The sequence below is a fragment of the Curcuma longa genome, chromosome 1 (assembly GCF_044706935.1).
Source record: "Curcuma longa cultivar G26 ecotype Majalengka, Jawa Barat chromosome 1, ITB_CL_G26_1.1, whole genome shotgun sequence".
Lineage (NCBI taxonomy): Eukaryota > Viridiplantae > Streptophyta > Magnoliopsida > Zingiberales > Zingiberaceae > Curcuma > Curcuma longa.
Genome location: NC_133861.1, coordinates 12,155,223 through 12,182,277, shown reverse-complemented (window position 1 = coordinate 12,182,277; position 27,055 = coordinate 12,155,223). Strand labels below are relative to the sequence as shown.

Genomic DNA, 27,055 nt, shown 5'->3' with positions numbered 1-27,055 from the left:
GTAATAGTAGGGAAGTCATGAGAAATGAGAAGATCACATGAAAGTGGTCCCTGGCTTTCCCAAGCTTCATGTGCCATCGCCATTGCCTTTTCTTCCCTCATTCGGTGCTTGGTTTAGAACTGAAGACTGCCTAGTAACATGAGGTGGGTCGACAATCTTAATGGCAGAGGAATTCAACATCACCATACAGCAAAAGAATCCAACATCCACACAGACACAAAGTCAGATGCCCAACCCAGTTTGATTTTGTGGCCAAGAATAAATTTTGGAAAAAGAGAACTATAGTACTTATCCGTGAACGTTTGAGAATAGTAAATACATGCTCTATCCTTGTAAGAAGTATGCGAGTCGACATTGTATATGCTAAATCTAACAGCACAATATTTTGTCTAGTGCTTAACATTGAAAAGTAGGATTCCTATTTTCATTTAGCTTTTCTATCAATATGTATGGCCTTATCAAAGAAGGTATCATCCGGTGATGATTTCTTGTGGATTGATTTCCTCTGAAAGATTGAGAAGATCTGTAAAACTTTGAATCACCCTATAAAAATCTAGGTAAAGTTCTTGTCGAGCTCTATATGACTGTGGAGATGCTACATCCTATCTCAGGTGAATAAAAAGGACTGTCCGGGAGTTCGATGTGGTCGCTGCAAAACAATAACAATGAACTATTAGGAATACTTGCAGATTAATTTTGGCTTCCCAAATAAAGCAATTCATGAATTGTATATGTGGCAGCATTAGAGAATTTATCATATTTGCTGACCTCTTTCTATCATTGTAATTATTCATTGCCTGCTTAGCCATGTAATCACTACTGAAACCACTCACTAAGTAAGTGGAATTAGTATCGACATCATCTGAAACTCAGAGCAGGGAAAATGAATGGCAGTTTATGATTATAACAACAGTAGAACAATTCAATTTAACCTTCTATAGACTTACTCTCATTTATTTCGTTGCTGAAATATGATTGTGATATCGGTCGGTCTGGGTTCAGCTGCAGCTCAAGCAACCGTCTTCTCTCGAGTTCAATAGCAAGTTCATGATCATCTGATATCTGACTGTGGAGATATCCGGTACATTCAGATGTATTGAGCACTGCAATCATAAGCAATAGATCAAAAACATATGTTGAAATTAAAAGATGAGACAGTATGGCAACAATTGAAATTCCACCAACTTGTGTCCCTGTTGTGGTCCACTGCAAAACATTGAGAAGGGAAACATGCAGGAGGCTCCTTCTCTGAGTACTTCCTGCAGATACTCAGTGACTTAAACGACTAATCGTGTATACAATCAGAAATTAAAATAAAAATAAAACCATGAAATCCATAACATAGAATAAATCTTTTTGAAATCTACCCAGATGATAAGAAGGTAAATCTATTTACTTGTCTGTAAGTTTTGATTTTTCCTTGTATGGCTTAACAAGAACACGCGAACCACAAATGTAATGCGGATGACCCATTGCCAAAATAACTTTTACAGTCTCTGAACAGAGGAAGCTCACAAATCCAAACATTCGCTTCTCTTGGCGTGGAATCCTCACATCATGAACAGGGCCATACTGACTGTTCACATGGAATATGACTTTGAGCATATGAATATATAGTATAAATTTGTAGTCAGATAAGAAATTGAAATTCAAACATTACTTGAAATAATTGAAAACATCTTTCTCCGAAAACATGCTTTCAGCAGGGAAAGTAAGGTATATCTGATGAGAACTTGAAAGATATCCAAATTGATCGCCCCTCTCGCTCTTGTACTCAATATGCTTGGGAGCATCTTCTGCAAGTATAACTGAATGCTGCCCATGTGGCCTGCATTCAAATCATAATTAGTGATTTCTTTTTAAGCAATTATAGAAATCTCTCTATCTAATGTAAAACATCCTTCATAGAAAATAAATACCTTTCTATCAATTGAATGCTATGGTTCAACTTGTTAAGCAGCTTTGTCAAGCTCATGCCACTCTTACCATGACGTTGGCTCTCTGTAAGATAACCATCAGCTTGAAGCAATTTACCATATTTTTCATGGTACAAGATTGGCAAAGAGGATATAGAAATAGGAGCCCCTCGCTTTGATTTCAGTAAGTCCATGATCTCCAATTCCAATTTAGCAAATGACCATAGTGGAATCGAGTGATCCTCATTATCAAACACATCAAATTTTGCTTCATGCACATCTGAAAACTGCTTAGGAGTTACCTGACCATGGAAAAACCGACAGTTGATGCCATTCTTACAGTATCCCTTATAAAAGTAGTGACAAGCTTTGGGAGATGATTCAAGCAATTCTTGGCGCAACTTTACATTGCTTCTAGAACATAAACCACCAGCAAATGCAGCATCAGGCAAGCAGTAACTTTTTGAGTGATCAGTACCAAAGTGATTCATATCATTTGGCTGGTCCTTTAAGCCCCAAAATGCAGTTTGTTTATCAAGACGTATCAAATCAGTATTCATAGAAGGCAAGAATTCTATATTTTGAGGAAGTAACAATTCTTCAGAAGATAGCCGACGAGCAAAAGCAGGAACTCCAATGCGAAGGCTAGAAGGTGAAGAGATAGTTGGGGAAGAAGGCATGTAGTGAAACTGTGGATCTTGGTGGAATTGCAATTGCATAGGAAGAGCCATATTCGCCTTTCGTGACGATGCAATATATGCTTTGGCTTCATTGATCAGAGAAAGGATCTGACTGTCTGGTCCCAGTGCAAACTCCAGTAACTCCTTTTGTGTGTACTTCAAAAGAAGATAACCAATGAGTTTCATAGCATTCTCTGGTTCAATCTTTTGGATTCGGTTGAACACACAATCAGCAACTTCCAACTTCTCCATCCTACGCAGTAGAGAATCAGTAAGTTCCTGAATACTAATCAAGATAAACTCTTATGGGAAACAGGAAAGTTTACTAGAAAAATTTGTATAACCAAACATCTATTGAATTACACAAAATTTACCACTTGATAAGACATATTAAACAACTTGGTATCCCTGGAAACCAGAAGATTGGAGGAAAAGCAATTACAGTGCATTGGAAAAAATAAAGAGAAAAGAAAATGGAAAAGGAGAAAAAAAACAAAGGATGGAGGGAATAAAGCAATGTTGCCGTGAAAACTTCGACTTTCCTTCATCCTTTCCGAGAAAAAAAAAATACTTACAAATACTCAAATAGCTCTTAGACCCAAAGCTTGCAGTTTGTAATACACAAAACTGCAACCGAAAGAGAACGGATGGAACCGCTCCAGAACCAAATAAAACTGAGGGCAAAGAGACGAAGAACACTTTCGCGAAAGCGGAAACCAATGCACAAAGGAGACAAAGGGCAACGCCATTAATAGAGATACTCCCAAGTCCCAACCAAACTTTCAGTCAAAAGCAACAGCAAACAAGCATCGGCGAGTAGAGTGGTGGAAGATTGCAGATACGAGACAACCAACCCAACTGCATAAAAAGAAATCCTTTTGGGAGGAAAACCAGAAACAAAATATTTGAACAAAACCAACATGAATCAACCGAACCTACTGCACAAAATCCCACTTCCGAGCCAAATTGAAAAGAAAAAAAAACAACAAAACAAAAAACTTACTACGCTGCATGCGAAGGAGCACTAGAGGACTAGAAAATCCTTGTGTTGGAACCGAGGGAAGCTAAAGATGGCCTACTCTTTATAGATTTATCGGACAATATGTGTATGTTTATACCAAATAAAAATCGTATTAGCATTAATCGTGGGGATAATACAGAAAGAAATCAACCATTGAATAAAGAAGGTATTAAAACATCACTTGACAAATTAACCAACAATTTTCGTGGTCATAATTTGAAGAGCTTGTCCAAATGACCAAATTGTCCTTTATTCTCAAGGATAATGGCCTCCGTTAATCGCTATCCCATCGACCTTATCACGGACGGCGACTGGTGCGTCCCCTGCTCTTGATTCTCTACTGTCACCTTAAATCCCCCACTATATTTTGCGAACTATTGTCTGGTCAAAAAAATTGGACTTTGTCATTTATGGCAACGTCGAGGCTTTAATTCATCTAAAGAAACACAGTTAATATTTACCATGATGATACTCCTTCCAATATTCAATTTCCTCTTTTGTTGAAATTAGATTTCACAATGCGGTTTTGGACTTTCGGTTCCAGCGGGATGAATATTAATTTTTCATCTTCCTCCGCACATATTGGAAGGTGGAAGATTCAATTGGAATTTCAATTGTATATTTCTTTTTTTTTCCTTGTCTTTATAAATGGAAATTGATTAATAGGGATCGACTGATCTGATCAAACCACAGTTCCAATTTTTCGGGTTTTCATTGGATTCCAAAGGCCACCTCATTATCCAATTAATAACATGGCAAGCGGTGCAGAGATGGGAGAAACAAACGGTGGTGCGATTGCGTGCCCCCAACGTCGCTTTAAATATTTGTTGAGGTTGGGACTTGGGAGAGTGAGTGAGACCTCGAGGAACACTCTTTGGGGTGTCGAATTAGGGACCGGCATAATGATACAGTGTTCACCATCATTATATTTTAATGTGGGAGGCTCTAGCTAATTGCCTGCTGCCACACAGCCACAGTATGTAAATTATTGAGATGAGGCAAAACCAACAATTAATCCATCGTTGCCTTTACCTAAGGAGTTTAAGACATTATCGTATTGTTTAGGATTCTAACAAAGTGTCATTCGGTAAGGACATTAATTGAAAGTTTAAAACCCATATTGAGGCATTTATACATCATATACATAGTCATCGCAAGCACTTTAATATACTTAATGTTGTTTCATTATTCATAGTCTTATTATTATTATTATTATTAATCCAAACATCATTAGTAGCTTTATCGCCGCATGCACAATCGGTCGATTAATTAGGTCTTTATTATATAGTTGCAGTGGTCCTGAACACCAACTGCTCCCCTGCCTTCACCACCCTGATTAGCCACAGCCGAGGCCCGCCGTCCTGCAGCAGCTTGTTGTTCTCCGACACCTCGGACTTTGCCAGCTCTAGGATGTGCCCGTCGTCGTTCACGCTCGTGATCGACATCCACCCGTCGCCGGTCAGAACCTTGCGAGGATGAATTGGTGCCCCCACCCCAACGCCGGTGAACAGGAGAGGAAGAAGGCAGACGAGGAGGAGTACTACTGATCGTCTCGTTGTGTTGGCACTGTGGGTTGTTGGGGATTATGGTAGATTGTGGTGGAATGGATTTAAAGGAGAAGAATAATGGCCGGATAAAAATTAGGAAATGGATGCTTGTCCCGGACGCGTTCATTACTCGACGCTCATTGTGGGTGGGATGCCAAATCCTGTTTTACAAATCAATTTCTGTTGTATGATTTCTGAACATAAATTAAATATTTGAAAATTTTCTAATCGAGAAGGATCATTTAAAATCTTTTACATTTAAATTCTGCCCAAGTTTAAAATCTTAATCTCAATCCTCGCTGTGAAACCGCTGCTGTTGGAACCACTGTCGCTACCTAACTAGATTTGACCAGAACTACAAATTAAGTCATGTTGACACTAGTGGACATCAATTGAAGGTCTTATTGTGAATGTGCCGCCGCCTCTAGCTAATGCGAATATGCATGCGAAGGCGCTAGGGCATAGTTGGGTTGATTATGATGGAACAGAGTTGTAGAAAAGGGTAAAAATTCGAATCTCGACAAAGTTAAGATAATATTCTCCTCCATCGTGGTCAACTATAACTTTTCGATTTACCTCCTCGTAGATGATCAACTGTGAATTTCATCTTTTGTAGAAGAATATGCATGCAAAGGAACTCGATTCTATAAAATTGATGATCAAAGAAGAAGAAAGAAAAAAGTTATTTGATGTTGTCCTCTTAATCTACTCCAGCTCCTCTTTTCCTTGACATCTCTTGAGCTAAAGCTACGTTAGACTCCTAGCTGGTCAAGATTCAATGGCCTACGAAGCAAAATACGTCAACGGGGACTGATGTGGCCCCTCCAACGATCAAGTCAAACTGAGAAAAAAATCTCTCAAAAAGAGAGAAAATGAAAGTGTTAGTGAAAAAGAATTATATTCGCGTGCAAAAAAAAAACTTTAACTCACCTTAAGGGCTCATTACATACCGACAGAAAGAAATCTTTACATAGGATGTCATATATCCACCAACTGTCCCTTGAGAATCGATTATAGCACAAATAAAGGAATGGTCATTGAACCATGCCCTAACACAATTTGACAGAAACTCCACGCAGGATGCCCACGTACCCGCCAAGTGCCAACCATCCACTTATGGGTGATTAAGGCACTAAGAGGTGACAATCGTTAAAAGAATCTCTATATGAGATGACTCGTGTTCGTCATATGTATTAGTTATTTTGTTAAAGTGTCGGATTGTCAAATGTTGAGGGCGAGTCTTGAATTGGCTAGCTCCAAATGGATCTCTCAAGTTTGAATGGATCAATGTTGGACAAACGATAAATTTTCAGGAGGGCATATCTCGAGTGGTCTTTCTGAATTTAAATGGGATAGTGAGAAAAGAACACTAAGTGCTCAAGAATGTCGATCTTGAGCAAGCTTCCCGAGCCATTTGGGATGCCGCTGGACGAACGCTAAGTGCTCGAAAATGAAGATTGACGAGGCCACTCGAGATTTGGGGAATGAGATTGACCGGTTGAAAAATGAATCCGAAAACTCAAGAAATAATCTCGGATACTATCATATGTCTTTCTTTAAATCGGACTAATGAGCGAAATTGAATGAAATCCCGATTGAGGCCCTCGGATGCTGTCTCGAGAAGGTGCTGACCACCCGCACAGAGAGAACGACATCCCCCGTCTCTGAACAGCCTTATCCAGGCTACATCACTATTATTACAATATCAAATATTTTATTACCTCAAATTTACAAAGTGATAGATAACTCTTTGATTTAGAGGAATAATGATAAAATTGTGAAAAATAAAATGATTGTTTTTCTATACATGGAACTAATATATTCAACTAAGAAAGAGGGCTTCTTATTCAGTTACCTCAACCTCTGTTTCGATCAATCCCCTCAAACCAGGACATTTATTCTCCTTTTCTTTTGTAAATTTCTGAGAAACCAAACTTTATGCCGCACAAATTTCTCACGCATCTGTACAAATCACCTACAAGACAAAGAGGAAAACCCTAGATCTACGTGTAGGAAACCGGGATCAGATCACCCACCTAATGTCGCGCGCGGGCGGCGGAGGCCATGATGCGACGAACGCCGAGCCGGATCCGCGGGTAAGCCCGCATCGCGTACACGGCGACCTCCGTGAGGAACGCCTCCACCGTCTCCACAAACAAGCTCAGGCTCCGGATCGGCGGCACGTACAGCGTCAGCGGCACCGCCGACAAGGCCACCGCGAGGAGCAGCTGCAGCATCTCCGGCTCCTCTGCTTCTCTATCTATCCCGGACGATCCACCAACCACCCCGCGCTGGAGAAGAGGTGTGTAGTAGAGCGAGAAAAGGCCAAAAGAAAAGAAGGAGCGAGATCAGAGACGTGGAAGAGCTTCGCGACATGCAAACTGTGGGCTACTCTTCTTCATGACCCATCGCCGCTTGGTTTGTGGGTCTCGTGATGAGTTTGACCAAATGCAAGCCAGAGCAAAAACCGACACGTCCGCAGGTAGACGAGTTCGATGCCGATGGCTCAATGAGCCTGAGCCACCAGAATGAAAACAGAGGGCTTTATCTTAATCCATGGTCCATGTTTGTTTGCGTTCTCCACGCGACAAAGATAGAATTAACCCACAACCCCATCATGTATATAATAGAAGACGCTAAACCCTTCGACTTCGAGTTAGCTTAAGTTGCTAAACGGCCAAAGCATCTTCTAGAAGAAAAGTAAAAGGCTGCAACATATCTGAAATGCAGCTTAATGCATGGCTAATACAACAACATTCTGCAGCTCCAAGAACATAGGCTCATCTTTCTCCTCAGACACATGAATCCTCAAAAACATTTGCATAATTGTAGAAAATTTGCAATATTAGGCATATTCACTGAAGTTAGTTGTCATTTTTAAAGAACTGAACTGCAGATCTTTTCTGCATACTAGAAAAGATTCAACTTTTATCATCAAATCTATTTGTCATAACCATCAATCACCACAGGCGATCTTTGTTAAAAGGAATTTAGATCAATCTCCACACATTAAAGAAACTAGAGATGATAAAATATTTCAACATCAGGAATATAACAAATTAAAGAGAAAAGAAGAAAATAAAGAATTGATTAGTCTTTGGCATTGAAAGGAGTGAGCAATTGATTAATAACTGAATCCATTAAATTAAAATCGAATAAATCAAATTTTTTTAAATTAACCGAACTAATCAAATTTTTTTACCGAAATCAAACAAACCGAACATCAAAATAATCAATTTTTTTATCATCAGTCAACTTTTGAATAATGACAGTGGAATCCATGTGTTAAACATTCTGAGTTACAGTTCAGGAACATAGTAGTCGATTAATGATTTCCCATTCGATTTAAATCTTTAACTCTAAATCTAAAATGGAAGCGAATTAATCAATTAATTGATATTTTTTAAATAATTTAACCGAATCGAACTTTAAATTTCTATTGATTTGATCGGTTAATTCAATTCGATCAATATTTTACTCTGCTAAAGACTAAAGTACATAAGTAGCCATTTAACATAACAATTTATTGCATCTTACTCTTAACTTTAAAAAATATTTAAAACACCACATATAACTTTCATATTTTTTTAAAAAATGCATTTATTTTCCAAAATATCATTCCAATTATGACACCTATATTTATAACCTCTATATTTATAACCTGAATAGAATCCAACAAAAAAAAAAAACTTTGGCAGCTCACGGTTGTCCAGACCACAAGTACTGCAATTGATCCACTTAGTAAAAGTTAACTACATTGTTTGATCTTCAATATTTTTGCTGTTAAGTTCATTGCTGAGCTTAAAAGTAAAATAAACTTCTTTTGAATATTAAGCTGCCATAAGAGGATGGATAACTATTTATCTCTAAGTTTTATTTTTGTTTTATTTTTTGGGTCAATGTTTATCTTCATAATCATAATTCTGAAGCAATTTAGTCTATAAGATTATGATATCATATACAGAAAGAATTGGAGGGCATCATCATAAAAGTAATTTAGTGACATTGAATTCTTTAGCAGAGAAAAATTCTTTCTTAACAAAATTCTCTAAGTTCTTAATTTAGTGACATAATCATAAAATTATATTTAAATGAGAGAAAATGATAATTTATTATGAAAATACTCTTTAGCAGAGCTCGTTACATTGTATGTCCATTAGCTGCAATGCACAATTCTTTATAAATTTAAAATTTTTAATGTTTTTGAAACTAGAAACTTAAGTTGCAACTTAGGTTAATAACAAAAATCTAAAAAAGTTCATTATATCTCAAATTTTAATAGCAAATTGATTTGTCACTTTTGTTTTTTGTTTTGTTTTGTTTTTTTTTTTGCTTCAACCAAACTTATAAAAGAATTTTGTGCTACAATAATATTAAAAAAAAAAAAAACTCTTGATCAAAATTAATTTATCGTCAAAAGTTGACTTATAAAAAAACTCTTGCTACAATAAAAGAATAAGGTTTTGCGTGAGAACCCAAATAGCCAAAAGTTGATTTCCAAATTAATTTATCGTCAAAATTTGGAAACAAGTTTCTTATGACTCTCAGAAACTCTAAATGAATAATTCTGTTGACGCCTAGAGAAAGGAAACAAGTTTCTTATGACTCTTTGAACTTGAGGAAGGCTATTCCAAGCCTTTTTAGTACAAAAAAATGACGGTAAAAATTTTAAGTTTCTTCACCACAAGCCAATGGTTTTCCACCAGAAGCCTCCAACGCCAAGCCAGATAATGATGTTGACAACAGAGACAAGGAATCCATAGCCCCACCACTGAGCTAGTGGCACGTAATTTGCACCATAGAAAACTGGTGCAGACCCAATGCCATAGTGAGTGAGCCCGCCCATGAGATTTGAGAGGAAAGAGAGGACCATTGCTCCGAATAGGGGAGGGGTGCCCAGTGCACTGGCTACTGACAAGAAGGCTGTGAACATGGCTCCAATGTGTGCAGCCCCGCTTGCGAAGAAATAATGCGAATAGAAGTAGAGCAGTACCAAAATGCCAAAAGATAGTTGCCAAGAAAGACCCAAGCCACCTACAAACTGCATTGAAGAACATTTCACACGTCTGAAAATAATGTTTCAATATTTGAGAACTCTCAGACAGATAAAGCATGATAGCACTAACAGTAGGAGCACTAACAGTAGGTTTTTGAATTTGGATATCACAAACCTAAAATGGTTTGTGCAAACTAAGGGAGTTAACTTTTTATTTGCCTTGATATGCTGATGCTATTACTGGGTACATATAACCTGTATGAAATGAAAATTTATTGTTTTCAATACTTTTGATGATCGTCATCTGTGAGGAAGAACTAGCCATTTTAAAAGGATAAATTGATAACAAGAACAAATATTTTCTTCAATCAGAAAGTATTATTTTCCCATGTGGTGGTCATGTTTAGCCATTTAAGGTCTGCTTCCATTTGAAAAATTACTTGCAATGACATTGATTAATCTGGATAATTTTCTGCTTAAACTAACTGGTGTAGTGTCACAATTAAGAAAATTCACTGGATGATACTTCCAATATCTATGCCAAATACTCAGTTCAGTAAATTTTAAAACCACAAACCTCAATTGAGCATCATTTAGCCTTCTACAAAATCAGGAAAAGAGGCAAGTAAATATAGTGACAGTATACATTGTTATACAGCTCAGGTCCGAAAAGAATTAATCGTATATTTGTCTGATTATGCATTATAAAAGGCTGCTTTTAAAAGATGACTAATCTAGAGCTTGTGAGAACTTAACCTACACCGATAAAATGAGGTGACAATTATATGTGCATTGGTTAACATTTGATAAAAATGTATGCAAAGTTCATACCTTGACTACTGTCTGACTAAACCAGGAGATCAAACCATATTTGTTGAGATATCCAGCCATTGCAATTAAAGCAGCAAACCACGTGAGGGTGTCCCATGCAACTGACTCTGCCAAACATTCCTTCCATGTAACAACTCCTGTTACAAGAAGAATGGATAAACCAAGAATTGCAGCAGTTACAGCATCCACACTTAGTGTTCCTCCAAATATCCAAAGTCCCACCTGTACAAACCAAAGCAAACAGATTTTTCTTGTTACAAAGAAACCTAAATGCTGCTGTAGGCAAACGCAAAAACAAACAGAACAATTCCACTTGGAAACTCAAATCTATGTGATTATGTATCAAACTACATTTAAATAGGATGTCATTCTACAACAAGTCACATTTAAATAGTTGCTAATAAACACAAAAATTAGCATTGTAAGTGATAGTACCAAACATAATAAAGAAAAGCCTAATTCTATAAATAGTCAGTTGACTGGTTAGCAAGTATCAGAAACAAAGATTAGAAATTGATATGGATCTTAAGTTTAACATAGTAAACAACCACATGAATGTGCAAGCCACAAACACAAATAAGTACCGTTAGAATTTGTCCTGCATACTTATTAAGTCATATAACAATAACTGTGGGATGACCATGGTTCTAAAAGGCAAAACAAATATGGCCACATCGTAAAATAGATACATTGTATTTTTAAAGCCATAAGTATGGTTGTGTAACACAAACATACACACTCCAGCAGCAGCAAATACTTCTGATACAACTATGTTTATCAATGTTTAACTTGATCTATCAATGAAAGGATTGATTAGAATGAAAGCACCCATGGATAACTCAAAGGAACTTATGTCCCGACCAAGCATTAACTAAATTGATGCAGTAATTATCCAACACATGAGAGGCTAGTGTTAATAGCGATTCAGATACTAGCAAAAGAACAATCCGAGACAGTGAAGCTTCACTAAATCATGAGATAATTCATAGCAATCTAGCTTCAGGTAGTTAAAAGGAACCAGGAAAAGGAATGAAGGAAAACCACAAGACATTAGTTGCACTGAGATAAAGATCAATGGGCTTCAATTGAATTACAAATGGCATTTAAGCAACAGAGGGACAAGGTACATGCACTTTTCACCTCGCTATACAAAATAGAAGTCATTCTGCAAAAGTTTAGTTTCCTGGATTAATTATATCAAAGCAACAACCGATGAAAGGAATTATCACGGAACTTTATTAGCAAAAACCCTACCTCATGGCGGAATTGTTGACTTGAATTTAATAATCAAGAATTGAAGGAGCAAAAGTGATAGAAAATAAACAGGATCACAATGAAAGAACGACCACCAGACTGAAAAAAAAAGGAGCAAGGCAACTTTTACCGTTAAAAGAAGCGTCCCTGCCATGATAATCTCGTTCTTCGTCATCGGTCCCATTTTCTCCAGCTTCTGCCTGGCAAGTTTGGGTGCATCAGGGCTGCTCTTTACCGTTGGCGGATATATCACGTAGAGCAGCAAGGGCACGACGATCAAGGAGATCAGGCCAGGTACAATCGCAGCCACAGCCCAGTCAGTCCATCCGATCGTCTGCTTGATGGTATTGTAAGTAAGATTGGCACTCAGAGGGTTTGCTGCCATGCCGGTGAGGAACATGGACGAAGAGATCACAGAGGTCTGAAAGCAAGTAAGCATCAGCCACGAGCCCAACCGGTTCTCGGTTCCATCCCCAACGTTGCTTCCGCAGGCTTGACAGAGGGCTTTCACTAGAGGAAGAAAGATCCCCCCAGCGCGAGCGGAGACAGAAGGAATGGCCGGGGCAAGGAGGGCCTCGCTGAATACAAGGCTGTACCCAAGGCCGAGAGTGGAACTCCCAAAAAGGGAGACGAACTGGTACGCGACGCGATTCCCTAGGCCCGTCTTGATGAATCCGCGGGCGAAGAAAAAGGCAAGCGCGATGAGCCAGGGAATGGGGTCGCCGAAGGCGGAGAAGGCAGCGGTGAAGGATAGGGTCTTAGTGAGGACGGAAGCGCCTAGGCCCATCAGCGCGACGGCGCCGAGTGGGAGCGGCTGCGTAATGATGCCGACGATCGTGGCGAGGAAGATGGCAAGAAGCTGCCAGGCGTTGCGGGAGACGCCGGCGGGGCAGGGAACGAACCAAAGGATGACGCCAGTGGCGATCGATGCAGCGAGGGGCTTCAAGGCGGCGCCCTGCCAGGGGGCAGGAGCCGGGGCCGGTGAAGGGACGGCTGCGGGAGCTGCGGCAGAGGCGCAAACAGGGGCAAGAAGCGATCGGCGGACACGGTCGGAAGTCAATCCAAAAGAAAGGGGCTCCGCGGAGGCGGATCGGAGAGAGGGGAAGATGGGGTTGGCTCGAGAGCTGGAGGCGCGGGTCCTGGAGAGAAGGGACCGGGGAAGGGTGCGGCGCTGGCGCAAGGAGGGCAAGGGGTGAACCCCGGAGTTACAGACGAGAACGGATGACGCCATCGTCGGCGCAGTGACGGAGGAGAACGAATTCGGAGTCGCCGGCGATGCTCCGCCTCTCTTTTCTATTTTTCAGGATGTCTCAGCGATGCGATGACTTCGGATACATCGAGAGCGCTCTTCTCAGAATATATATTGGGCGATCGGACGGCGGAGAAGGTAGAAAGAATAGTGAGATCAACCTCGGGGTTGAGGAGCGATGATCGAGTGGAGTGCGATGCGCGTGCGTTCGGATGTCCGCATGGCCACGCCGTTTGAGCTCATTATTTTATTCGAAATGCCTTTAGAATCTTCATCGCGGCGACACTTTTAGATCCTTGAAATGATCTGGCCCTTCAAAACTGCCCCTTCATAACGTGCCTGAAACATAAAATACCACTTAAAATTATACAGTTCAGAAGAAACGACTGCAATTTTAGATTAAAGCTTCAATACCAAACAACCTTGGCATACAACCGTGGATTATGAAGGGCAAAAATTTATCCTCAAACCGTTGAGGACATAGTAAAACACTGATATTCAAATTACTCAAACAGTTCAAATCAAATGTTAAATAGTGCATGCATTTATACACCAACTTCCCTGACAATTTCATTTTCTTCAACATACATCAGGATCTTTTTCAGATCTTTCTGCCTACGAAAACAAAATTAGCAAACCCGAGAAAGTTGACTGCTTAAGAATTTCGCTGAATAGTTTTGTAATAATTGACCATATGAGACAAAGGACATCTTTGCTTCCTTCAAAAACATACTATAGTTTAGAAACCAAGATAAAAAAGAAAGGGATTTGAAATATAGGAAAGCAGTTCACCAGACATCTTGATATAAAATAAGAATTTAAGGATCCCAATTCTGGAACTGGCTGAACTCTTAGTATCAACAAATCTCTTTTTTTTTTTTAAATGAATCTGTCAATAACTCCCAGCTTCTTTCCCTTCGCCAACCTACTAGCCAAAAATAATAATATCAGCCATCTAATATTGAAGGAAAATTAGCTCTTTTCCCCTTGAGTTAACACCTGATCAAGTTGCATTTGTTCAAGCCATGCACCAAGTACTGCAGTTTGATCATGTCCCTCCATCTGACTATTAGAATTTGAACACTCACCTAAGATTGTAGACAAGCCAGATGTGCTAGGAGACATTGCCGCACATGTCAATTTCTCAGGTGATGATTCTTTTACCAGTGAATGAACCCATGATAAATCAGGTTCATCGCCATTTCCATGCATCTCAAATGAAGAAGATCGTCTAAGCCCGCCCAGCTCTTCCCCATTCACTCCCCAATCAGCTGCACCAGAGGGAGATGCCCACTTGGACCAAGATGAGCTAACAGGAGAGCAAATGTTTGGAGATAAAATGGGAGAAAGATCACGTGAACTCAGGCTACGGAGTGTCTGCTGCCTCTCCTGCTGAGAAAGCAAAGCAACACGAGAACTCATCGGAGAGACAGACTCCACACTTCTTGGAGACATGAGGCTAGGTGAAGATATAGTGCGTGATGCTTGCAACAAAGAAGAATGCGCAGATAGATGTTGGGTGTCCGCAGCTGTCGGAGAGAATAAGCTTGTTTTAATGGGTGACAACAGACTATGCTGCTGCTGCTGCTGCTGCTGTTGCTGCAGCTGATTGAGAATAGCAGTCCTGTGAGAGGGTGAAAAAATAGCCCCTTGGTCAGAGTTATACCTAGGAGATAAGGCAATCTCAGATGAAAAAATTTCATCTAGGTTTGAGGGCGTCAGGGTTTTGTTCCTGACTGAGTTGTTTCCTGTTAATGAGCCAAGCACAGAGTAGCTCGCATCATTTAACAGCTGCTGGGTATCAAACTCCGAGAGGTCCTCCAAAGGCATATCTCTTGCACTGAGAGAGGAGCGTAGCCTACTTGACTGGATATTGCTTGCTGGAAGATTCAAGGTAGGCACATTTGGCTGCTGCCAACCAAGAGTCGAGTGGCCAGTACCATTGCTCAACAGAGACATCGGTGGTATGAAAGGGGGCATAATAGCAGAAACTGAAGATGGCGATCCAGGTACAAGTCCTAAGGCTGCAGCCATCTCCAATGTAGCAGATGATGATGACCGGGGAGAGGGCACAGCGGAGCCAGTAGACATATAAAGTGGGCGCAGCTCCTCATTTGTGTGCGCAAAGAAACAGACGCGTCGGGAGCAGCTAGTCCCGTCCTTGCATAACCTTGTGCGATACTGGGCTGGGTGAAGCCAGCACTCAAACACCCCATGCGCATACTCACACATGTCTCCTCTCCTACATGCTCCTTTACGGAAATCAGGGCAGGGGACGCAGCTATAGTGATACTTTCTTGGGTCTCGCCGCCTAGCGTTCTCACCTGGATGGACAAATGGGCACTCAGTCCAATCATGAGAATAGGCTCGGGAACACGGACGAATTTTGAACGAAAATATGCGGAACTCATCAGTAGCATAGATGCTGTTCTTGATGTCTGGGAGTGATGGGTCAACAGGATACTCTTTCTTCTCAGATACAGCAAACCGAGGTAGGTCACGGAACTTAACCATGGGAGGAGAAGAAGTCGAGTTGGATAATGGAGATCCATCCTCGTCAGGTGAGAAAGAAAGTGGTGGTGAATCAGAGTTAGACGATGTAGTCATCACGCAAAGAGGATGCGGGTGATCTACCTCATCCGTACCGTTGCTGTTCCCTCCAAGAAGATGCTCAAGAGTAAACTTTACATCAGGCAACTTGGGAGGCGCCACAGCCACATTGGCTGCACGGTTTCCATTGGCATCAAACAAAGTGGGATCTGCACGGGCGGCAAGAAGTATCTTCACGGCATCAACAGCATCAAAGGATCCACCAGAGGCAGCGCAGTGGAGCGCTGTAGTTCTGTCAGGCCCGGAGGCCTGATTGATATCCACGGAAGGTAAGGAGACGATGAACTTGAGCACGTCAAGACTTCCATATGTTGAGGCCACCATCAATGGAGTCCGATGCTCGAGCACCATGCGGTTGGAACCCTTCCTGCGGCCATACCAGAAGCCCACCTTATCGACGGCTGATGGATCATGTTCGACAGACCGCCTGAAGGCTTCGACGTCATTGTTCGCGGCAAGCTCAAGGAGGTTCGACGACTCCTCGTCTATCTCGAACGTTAGGCAGTTCATCTGGCTTCCATTGATGTTCTTCCTAAAAGTTTGAAGCTTGTGACAATGAAAGCTTTTATGCGCTACGAATCTCCCTAGTAGCCCTGGGAAAATAAAAGATCGATAACAGAAAGGTTAGAAGAACAATCATTTTACCAAGGTAAGATAATCTAGAAGAAACAAAGATGGAAGATGATAGTTTCATTCAAGGATATAGTGTAAATGGTAACTATTTAACAGGAAAAAAAATGATGCAAGGTAATACATTATAAAAGAAAAACAAATTGATAGCCATCCATCTGATTCTTGTGCTATGAAAGCATGAAACATTACCCCAGAAATGACTATTATTGCGATAATAAGAGAAAGGACAAGCACCAAAGGTCCAAACAAAAGCACCAAGAATCAGAAACAGTTTGCTATACCAGCTTGCTGAGACGCTGCTAGCAAGGACTTAAAGCATTTTTTATTTTTTAAACCTGATAAAAGCAGAAAGTGAACAAAAGTTGGCTAGATCTTAACAGGTAAAGATAGATAAGAGATCTCCTTTTAATGTGTAGAAACGCAAATCAGCATCGCGCGATAAAAATCGAAGGAAAACCGTGGATTCCCTCACCTGACGAACAAATATGAGCTGAGAAACAGCCGAAACCAGCGTCAGAGCAGAGCGGAAGATGTTTAAGCTTCCCGGCCTTTCAACTGTCCGATTACAACCTAGACTGCGGAGAAAGTCGCAAGCCTGAGAAAAAACCAGCGATCGGACGAGGAAAACTGGCGCAGCATGCACATCTCCGTGGCTGATGAACCAGGAGCTCGCCGAGGAGGAAGAAACGCGAGGAAGAGATGGTCCTGGTCCTGGTCCCAGATGTACCCCAAATGAAAACCAAATGAAACGCTTCCCCAAATGAGAGCCAAATGTATTTGTTTCAAGGGTCAGAAGCTTTAACTCATGCAACTCTTTTTTTTTCCCTTTTTTTTTTTTTACCGGCGAAGACACTGGAATCGACGAAACTATCTCAACGCAAATACTTTAACCCGCTTTCATACTCTTTTCACTATTTTTCTGTAAGTGTGGGGCCCAGCTCGATGAGAACCTGGAGCAAAATTCAAATGCTGAATTATGACCGTCTGAGCCGGTGCTGGCGTGGAAGAAGCTACGGGTTGCCAAATGGGACCGGTTCCCGGATATGGACTCCGCTGGATTGGTAAATCCGGCATGCGGTCATCAAATCCGATCGAAAAAATAAAAGGCAATTCTTGCATCGCTTCCAATACACGACGTATGCGATCGGATCTCTAACCGTTCAATTTGCTTTACGATCCGTAAACTACTGTGACAGAGTTGCTATGCCTTTGCCGCATACAGAAATTACATGCGGTTAATTGTACACCCCCAGTCCGATAAAACGTGGAACCCGATACCGGCCTCTCGTGCGCGACGAAGACGATGTGACAAATTTTCTCCATCAACATTTTGATATTTTTCCAATATGAAAATAAAATAAAATTAAATGATATTCTCACTCCGAAGGTTTTCACCTTCCCGCAGACATCCACTCCTCCTAAGATTCACGAAGTGGTGGTAGATCAGTAGATGTTACTCTCTGCCCTAAATTTGGGTGTGAAGATAACATCCGATTCTAAGGTTTCCGTCCATGTGGACATTTTGTGTAGAATTTAGATATTATTATATTATTATTTTATAATAATTTAAATTAAAACTATTTTAAATAATTTTGATTAAAATTACTATAAAAATATTTGATCAAATTTAATTAAATTAGAATAGTTCAATTAATTTTTAAATAATTTCAATTGAAATGTAAAATTAAAATAAGAACATTTTTTTGCCTAAACTATGTTATCAAAATAAGTCATCAATGAACATATCCAAGCGTATAAAATCACACACCTTGTCACAACAATAATCATGCCATTTCATTATCAACATCAAAACGTGAACGAAATGCTAAATCCGATTATTCACGGCCTCGATGAGTCGCTATGTGCGCTCCACCTCTTTCTTTACATTATTCTGGAGCTCATATTCCGCACAGAGCCAGGCAGTGCGCCACTCCACAACAATGCCACTTTAAACTTGTGCTCTTAACTTTTGCAAAAGGCGTGCATGCATCTCCTTTTATTTAATCCAATTCCCCTGTTCCTGTTTCCTGTTGCCTCGTTGTTGCTAACCAAACCTTTCATAAATCGTCACGTACAACTGCTATTCCTCGTAGGTAAAGGTGTAGGTGTCCCCTTCCTCAGCATCTGGCCCCACTCCTGAGCACACATCCGTCTCCCCCAGTCAAACTCAGCCATCGTTGCCTCATCGGTGCGTCGTGCCATGCTGACGCTTCTCCAACCTACTCGTTTATAGCGATAACTCTTGCTTAAATTCAAAGGCTCGCGAACCTACTTCGCCTTTTCTTGTTTCATTCAGATGTGGACGTCCACTGAGTTACCACGCCGTGCAGAATATATAGCCATTCAGTGACCTAAGTGATCCCGTGCTGATCCCTACGGGCTACGGCAAATCTGAGGCCAAATAAAAAGATGTCACCTAAGAAAATAATAATCTTGAGCTAGCATGCAGCCACATAATTGATACTCGATGAAACATTTATCACGAGGGATTTTGGACTTTTTAATAGCAACTTCAACTTTATGGCTCCGACCCAATTCGTTGATCAGCCCCATCCATTTGTAAGGACGCTGGCCTTACAGCGTGCTGGCTAGTTTGGCAGATAGCTATACAAATATATTACATGAAGATGAAAACGTTTTTTTTTTATCTTTCAATTTGCATCACCCTCGTGCTGTCCACCTACTCATCCGTACGTGGCTCAAATTGTTTAATCTGATCTGCAACTTATGTCAATTTTTCAACAAATTTAAAACGTGCCCCGGAGAATCAAAAGTCACCTTTAATTCTGTGATTTCCTTCGAGTCTCCAGTTGCGTACTGTAGAATAAATTTATTAAAATAAATAAAAAAAAATTTTGATGATGTCGATATAATATCTTTTTTATAATAATTAATTATAATTTTTTTAATTTATTTTTTCATAAATAATCATAAAATCGATCTTCATATTTGAATGATAGATTTTATTTTTATTAAATTTAATAGTTATAAATTTATAATAATAAAATATTTGAATCTGCACGTATGTATATTTTTAAGAAATTAGTTTTTCTTATTAAACAATTATTTGATATTATGATTTATCTTTTTTCTATAAGATCTTAGAATGGGTAGTAGAAGGACGTCTTGGATAAATATTATCATCTTTCAAAATAAATAATAATTTCCCTGGTTACACTTCAAGAATATAACCAAATTGGTATTTAAATTTATATCCTCCCATCCATAAGATCATTTGATATCATGATTTACTTCTCTCATCTGATCTTGGGGCCAACTAACGACGCAGTGTTACCTTTGTTTTTTTTTCTGCATGAGAAAATAACCGGCAGCTATTTATTTTCTTTAATTGATTGAATGTCGATACAAAGTTTAGTTTGGGATATAATAAGAAATCATCAACAGGTTCAATGTATATCGGCAATGCAGGGTCAACGGAAGGTGAGCTAAAATGAAGTGACTACTGTCCCTCGCTAACAGGAATAGTAATATGGCATGGAGAGAGAGAGTCATTATACCTCTTTTGCAGAAATATGGAATCCGTCAGGTCCCACATAATCCACGATCATTTGTAAAAAGATTATTTATGAAAAGATTAAATTATTTTTTTTAATGTTCCGGCCACCTGTCCTTAGTCATTTATCAATCAAGAGCAAGTTGCGGAGTTAGAGTCACAAGAGAACTAAACATTAATAAATAAATTTAGTATTCCATTTGATAGGAGTCAATTAAATTAATAAATATAATAATTTATTAAATTAAATAAATAAATTTAATTTAATAATATTCATCAATAAAAATTATAAATGATTCATAAATAAAATTTGTAAATAAATTTATATTTAAAATGAATAAATAAATTTAAAATATCAAACTTATTAATCAACTGAACAAACTAAATAGTATAAATATTTTGAACCATCAAATAATTTTAAATTAAGAATTGGATAATATTTAAAGGAATTAAACTTAAATATATAAAGGGAAAAAAATCAAGCTAAACTTGAATAAGTCTTTTTAATATCTATTTGGCTTGACTTGAAGTTTTTTTTTTTTTTTTTTTAAAAGGTGGAATCCGCCGTTTTAGCGGTCTCACACGATCGATCCCACGCACTATTTATTGCAGTTGGTCACAACGCAGAAGAGTTCGAATCCTTGTCCTTTTCTGTAACTCTGTTGCGTTGTAACCAACTCAGCTTATGCCCCAGAGGTCAAAATTGTGTGCTCAAACAATATAAAATTTGACTGGCTACTTGTTTACAGCCCTATGTTGGACGTACTAATTAACACAACAGCCTTAACTCCATCTGCTTCCCTTCCTTCTCTTCTTGTCCCTCTCTGTTCTTCTCGCCCAGAATGATCATGGACTCGCGGACAAGTTTGCGAAACTCTCTTTCACTTACTGCACATATTTCCGAAGAACTCCATATTTCTGACACCTCCAGAAAAACCATCCTTTGTTTCCAGGTAGGCCCAGTATGATTAATGAACATTCACGGAGATGTTGGTTCTCTTTCGTGGTGTGATGTTAAAGAGCGCAATTAATTGTGCCTTGTTTTACTGGATATCTAATGCCCTTTAAATAGACCTATTAAATGCTCACTTAAACAGTAGAAGAACCGCACTATTGTATCAATATATGAAGACTGAAACGTGGATTCCCTCAACTGGCATTCAATATTTCATTTTTCCTTGTATAAGCCATCACTCGAAATGTCAAAAATATCAGTTCACGTCTAGAAATTGAGAAGAATTACAGATCCTTGTTAATGAAGTAATCGATGTGAACATCAGCAAAGGGAATGCCGTTTTGAGCAGAGAGATCTGCAGTCTCAAACTTTTGACAATGTTGGATTGTCCTCCAAGGAATTTTACCAGAGATATTTGTTTTCGACTGTGTCATTTAGGCGAAAAAAATCAGTTCTCTATCTGAAACAAATGGAAGAGAAGATTATATTAATATATATGATCTAGTCTCTTTATAATAATTTCATACATTTATCTTAATATTGTCATGGTGAGTCAGAATATGATATACGAAGCTCAAATTTCTACAAGAAGCAGTAAATGGTATATTAGTTTAAGGTACATGATTACAAGTAAGCGCCTGCTTCTGCATTTGAGATATGCATTTATATTTACTATCATACATGATATACACTCGACTGATATCTTCTGCTATATATATGACTATATATCCACCTTTCAGAACAAAAACTTCCACCAATCCTACAGTAGATGAAAAATCGACCCACAAAGAAAAGAATTTAACTGACAAATGGACAGGGAGAGAGAATACGGTGAAACTCAAATATGCTCTTGATCAACTCAAAGATTGTTCTTTCATCAAATGTGTACTGACGCTACTGAACCTCTCCCTTGAATACTGCCTCGATGCCTTCCTCCAATCTGTACCTGCTTTCATCATAGTAGCAAACTCGTCGTAGCTTATTTTCCCATCCTGAGTTCAAGAAAGCAAAGTTGAGCGTACTTGAGAACTTAACTGTGTCTCTTATATTCTTGCATCTTCTTCCATGTTAAACCCATTTTTGTGCTTGTATATTCTCTCTATATATAGGTAGAGCATATACACCAAGAGCATTTTTTTTCTTCATAGCTACAGCATGAAAAATTAAAAAGATAAATGAGATGCAGTAACTGACCTTGTCTGTGTCCACATCATGAATTATGGCGTTAATGACTTCCTCATGATTAGGACCTAAATCATCAACCAAGCAATTTTTTAGCTCTTCAATTTCGATGTATCCGCTGTTATTCTGATCGAAGTATTGGAAGGCCTTATGCAGGTGCTCATCATTTCCAATCTTCCTCAGGTGAATCGACACAGCCACAAATTCTTCATATTCCAAGGTTCCGTCTCCATCAACATCGGCCTGCCATGGAGATGGTAAGTTTCAATTCCCAGAACAAGTATTGCTTCTGGATTATAGTTGAGCTGTTTGGCATGATTCAAGAACCTGCTTATAATCTCAAAGTAATCCAGTATTATCTTTCTAGACTACAACATAGAAGCCTGTTTATGATGGGATTTAAAACTATCTACGATGTTTAGTATACTCACAGCTTCCATTAGTATCTTAATGTCAGCATCGGGAATCTGGTGTCCAAGCTTATGCAAACCATGTTGTAACTCTTCAAGGGTTATGTGCCCTTTTTCATTTATATCCATCTTGTTAAATGTAGCCTTTATGTCAGCAACTTCGTCCACAGATAAATGCTCAGCGACTACCTAAAACAAAGATTGTTTTGAAATGTTTCAACATTAAATCAAGCAAGTGGAAGTTGAAGATGTTTAGTGCATTGATCTTCTGAAAATTGAAATGTGCTATAAAGATAGTTATAGAGATAAGACACTATATCAAAAAATTTAAGATTGAAAAAAAAAAACTCTTATCATGTAACATGGCAAGTTCTTACCCTTAGAGCTTTCTTCTTCAGTTTGTTCATAACTGAAAATTGTTGAAGCCTTGCACGAACAGTATCACCAAGGTTAACTGTCGGAGCCTTCTTAGTAGTTTGCAGCCAAGGGTGATCTTCAATATAAAGAGCATGGTAACTTTTTGAGTGGAGAAAACTTTTGAAATATTAGTTAATTAAGAATTCAGCTGATGAAATCTTATATCTAGTGATAAGAGAAGATTATCAGTGCTGTGTTCCATTTATCACATTGGTTCTTTTAAGTTAAATAGAAAAGATCAGGAATGTGCAATATACACTTCAGATTCATGTTTGACACATAAAACCTTGATTACTTCTCATTTTTTAGCAGAAGTAACATGATTCAGTTAAACAGAAGTACCAAAACTCAACTCACTCCTGATACTTGCAAGTGTTTTATCTGTTTTCTGGGTTAAAAAATCATCGATATTGTCAGATGATCAGAAACTTGTGTTCTATACGAAGTAATACACTATTTAACAATAAAAAAATTATAAATAAAAAATCATGGTGTAATAGGCAGCATCAATTTCTACATTCAATGCATGGTTTTGATTCTTTGACAGAATGAACATCTATACGTAAAAAGAAAAACATCAGTTGAAAATTGCCACTTGACCATGCAAAACAGGAAGAGGATTTGAAGGTTTACCGAGCACCTCTTTAGCTGTCAAACGTTTTTTTGGATCTGGATCTAACATCCTCTTGACAAGGTCTTTGGCAGAATCAGAAACTTTTGGCCATGGGTCTCTTTTAAACTCAACAACTGAATTAACAATTTCTTGTGCAATGCCTTGTTCCGTTTCTGAAGAAGCAGTAAGTTTAGATACACAATAGATACTCATGGGAATATCAGATGTGCACAAACTACATAGCTATTTTTCTTCTTGAACATAATTCTTTGATGATAGGTATAATGTGCATATTCAATGGATACACTTGCAAAATGCATCAAGAAACCAGAAATATGTTTCTTTTTTCCCTCTTTCAGCTTACAAGTAAAGAAGCTACCTGCCCAAAATGGTGGAACACCACAAAGCAGGATGTATAGGATAACTCCTGCACTCCAAACATCTACTTCTGGGCCATAGTTTCTCTTCAAAACTTCTGGAGCCATGTAATAAGGGCTACCAACTATCTCATTAAAGCGCTCGCCTGCATAGTCGAAAGTAAGAATCCTATGGTTGATTATCGCATTATTATCTAATAAAACTAGGAAGAATCTTTACAAACTTGTTGGAAGTCAGAGGCTTCTTTGTGTGTGCGCGTGTGTGTTTTTTTCATACGACAACTTACCTGGTTTAAAGAAAATTGACAGCCCAAAATCAATTGCCTTCAGAGGAGCATTTTCCTTCTTGTTTGCAAATAAGAAATTTTCAGGCTTAAGATCTCGATGTATCACCCCATGCTTGTGGCAGTTCTGTCATGAAATTGATCGAGTAAATCATCGTCAAAGCATAATCAAACAAAGTCCAAATTCAAGCACCAATATGTAACCCAGTTTAAAGGAGAATAGTCTGGATTTAAACAACAAAAGAAGAGCATATCAAAGTCCCTTGGCCACGAAATATGATGAGATCCAAAGTCTGAAAGCTAAAAGCTGCTTAATTGAACAAAACATCCGTAGTTAAGGGGACGAGATTGTAATTCTAAAAGGGATATTCTCAAACTCTACAGCATGCGTTCCTGCTGCAACACGATTATGAATCAAATTCCTGAGAAGGTATCACCTGCACGACTTCGACGATGGTTTGGAAGACCATGGCGGCTGCCCGTTCGGTGTAGTGTCCCCTGGCCATGATCCTATCGAGCAGCTCCCCACCCTCGCAGAGCTCCATGACAAGGTGGACCGAATGGTCGTCCTCGTAGGTGTCCTTCAGGCTGACGATGTTAGGGTGCGCCGGTAAATGGCGCATGATGGCCACCTCCCGCCTCACATCCTCGATGTCCACGATGGTCCGCAGCTTCTTCTTGGAGATCGACTTGCAGGCGAACGTCTCGCCCGTGGCCTTGTCGGTGCAAAGATAGGTGACCCCGAACTCTCCGCGGCCGAGCTCCACGCCGAGCTCGTACCGCTTCTCGATGTTTCGTCCGGTGGGATTTTTGAGGACGACGATATTCGGTGCGGCGCCGGAGTAGCGCTTCTCCTTCTTCTTCTTCTTCTGCTTGGTCCTGTTCTTCTTGTGGTCAATGGGGACGGCACAACAATTCCCCATTGGAATTTGCCGATTGAGGGAGGGATTACGCCAGCGGAGACATTGAATTCTGACAGAAATCGCGACAAGCTGAGATCTTTCGACAAAAAAGGAAGAGGGAAAGTCTCCACGACGGAAACTAAGGGCAATGCTATCGAGTTCAAACACGTTCGAGAAGATCTAACAACAGATTATTGGAACGAGAACTCCCTATCAAATTACACGCTTGAAACCTCAAAATTGAAGAGAAAAAAAAAACGACGGAGACTGATAGGTTTGTTTTGTTTTCAAAAAAGAAAGAAAAACGAAAAAAAAAAAACTTAGAACACCTGTTGGGAGCAGAGCCGCCTAGACTGTCATCCTCCTGTCAATTTATCTGCTTGATGATTTCCTAGTTCTAATTTTAGAATCCAGATCGAAATTCTGATCTATCGCCCTCCCTCCAAACAGGATGGAGGGCACAAACCAGGACAGTTCTACATGGAATTTGAATCAGCCAATCTATAAGGTGGGAAGAATTTGAGATGACAAAGAGTATATTTATTCAATTCAATGCACGTGTATTGAATGAAATGAAATAAATTATTAAACACGCGATTGATAATTGATAGCGTGAAAAGAGTTCCATTGATTATTGAACAACATCCAGATGTTGGAATTAACTGTCAGGCGTTGAACAGCATCCAGATTTGGGTTGAAATCTTTCAAGAGACTCTTGTTCCTTGCGTCTATATTTCTCGAAGAAGGTTCTGTTCTGTCGAATGAGATTCTTAGCAAGAATTACTGGGCCGGGCCTTGGCGTGTAATATTGTTTTTGGTCATTTGCTTGCTGGTGCTTGGCTGATTTGCAGATCGTCATAATTCCCAACCAATCGAGCTCGAGTCGAGCCCAGTACATGGCAATGGAACCAAAAGCCATGCACGGCGTGTTGTCTCCATCAATATTGCTATTCTGCGTCCAATCCAATCCCCAATCTGACAAGACCACCATGGACCTGACGTTGAGAAGCCGTGGCAGGTGCTCCAGGCGCAGCAAATGAAAGCCTCCCCCCAGCTGGTTGAAATTAATTAAGCTGCTGCATGTGGCTGCTGCTGCTGCTGTTGCTGTAGTCTGCGACAGATTACAAGCGATCGAGTGTGTGGAAGAGGGCATGGCCACCGCTCGGCCTCTGCCTGCCTCTGCCTCTGCCTCTGCCTCTGCAGTAATGCTTGCACTGCAGGTGTCACAATCCGAGATCTTGCTACTGCCTTCCAAGTGCAAGGGACCTTCAAATTGATTAGGACTTTTCTATATGGACCAAACCTTTGTTTTTTCAGGGGTCTGGCCAGTTTTTGGACTCTTATTGTCTTGCTTGTTCGATGATTGAAAGGAATAAATGGTATGCGTGAGGTTTGAGCAAATATCTTAAACTGCACCTCTGCTATCTATGTATTATTATGAGTTGTCCTCCAATACTCTGTCGCTTGTCTCCTAGTTACGTTGTCCATTATTCATATCTGTATCAACCCGGTAAGGTTTAAATTGAACCTAGTACTGTGGAGTAGCTATACTTGTTATAACTCACTTCCATGTCATGACTAGATAAACATAGTGCAGAGGCGCCAAATAGCATTCATGCAGTTGGTCCACGTACTTGGTCTTGTTGTGTTTTTGGAAGATCAGT

At 39.6% G+C, this 27,055-nt stretch overlaps 4 protein-coding genes across 4 annotated transcripts; all 4 read right to left on the bottom strand.

Annotated features, from left to right (window-relative positions):
* Positions 1-263: 263 nt before the first annotated feature.
* LOC141848227 (zinc finger CCCH domain-containing protein 18-like) lies at positions 264-2,848 on the bottom strand. The gene is made up of 7 exons (XM_074736291.1): positions 1,920-2,848; positions 1,661-1,828; positions 1,397-1,576; positions 1,186-1,259; positions 948-1,103; positions 769-862; positions 264-649 (listed from the first exon to the last, which is right to left on the bottom strand). The coding sequence occupies exons 1-7, from the start codon at positions 2,846-2,848 to the stop codon at positions 577-579; spliced, it is 1,674 nt and encodes a 557-aa protein (XP_074592392.1). The 3' UTR covers positions 264-576.
* A 6,899-nt stretch (positions 2,849-9,747) lies between these two features.
* On the bottom strand, positions 9,748-13,501 carry LOC141835025 (dicarboxylate transporter 1, chloroplastic-like). Its single transcript, XM_074722448.1, has 3 exons — positions 12,376-13,501; positions 10,992-11,213; positions 9,748-10,205 (listed from the first exon to the last, which is right to left on the bottom strand). Exons 1-3 carry the CDS (start codon positions 13,474-13,476, stop codon positions 9,843-9,845), a joined length of 1,686 nt encoding a protein of 561 aa, XP_074578549.1. The 5' UTR covers positions 13,477-13,501; the 3' UTR covers positions 9,748-9,842.
* Positions 13,502-13,986: 485 nt separating this feature from the next.
* Positions 13,987-17,453, bottom strand: LOC141835018 (zinc finger CCCH domain-containing protein 24-like). Its single transcript, XM_074722437.1, has 2 exons — positions 17,210-17,453; positions 13,987-16,697 (listed from the first exon to the last, which is right to left on the bottom strand). Exon 2 carries the CDS (start codon positions 16,612-16,614, stop codon positions 14,467-14,469), a length of 2,148 nt encoding a protein of 715 aa, XP_074578538.1. The 5' UTR covers positions 16,615-16,697; positions 17,210-17,453; the 3' UTR covers positions 13,987-14,466.
* A 4,352-nt stretch (positions 17,454-21,805) lies between these two features.
* Positions 21,806-25,853, bottom strand: LOC141835031 (calcium-dependent protein kinase 20-like). The gene is made up of 9 exons (XM_074722456.1): positions 25,721-25,853; positions 24,927-25,461; positions 24,493-24,616; positions 24,208-24,351; positions 23,849-24,001; positions 23,176-23,291; positions 22,820-22,987; positions 22,401-22,631; positions 21,806-22,198 (listed from the first exon to the last, which is right to left on the bottom strand). Exons 2-9 carry the CDS (start codon positions 25,410-25,412, stop codon positions 22,061-22,063), a joined length of 1,560 nt encoding a protein of 519 aa, XP_074578557.1. The 5' UTR covers positions 25,413-25,461; positions 25,721-25,853; the 3' UTR covers positions 21,806-22,060.
* Between the last annotated feature and the right edge of the window lie 1,202 nt (positions 25,854-27,055).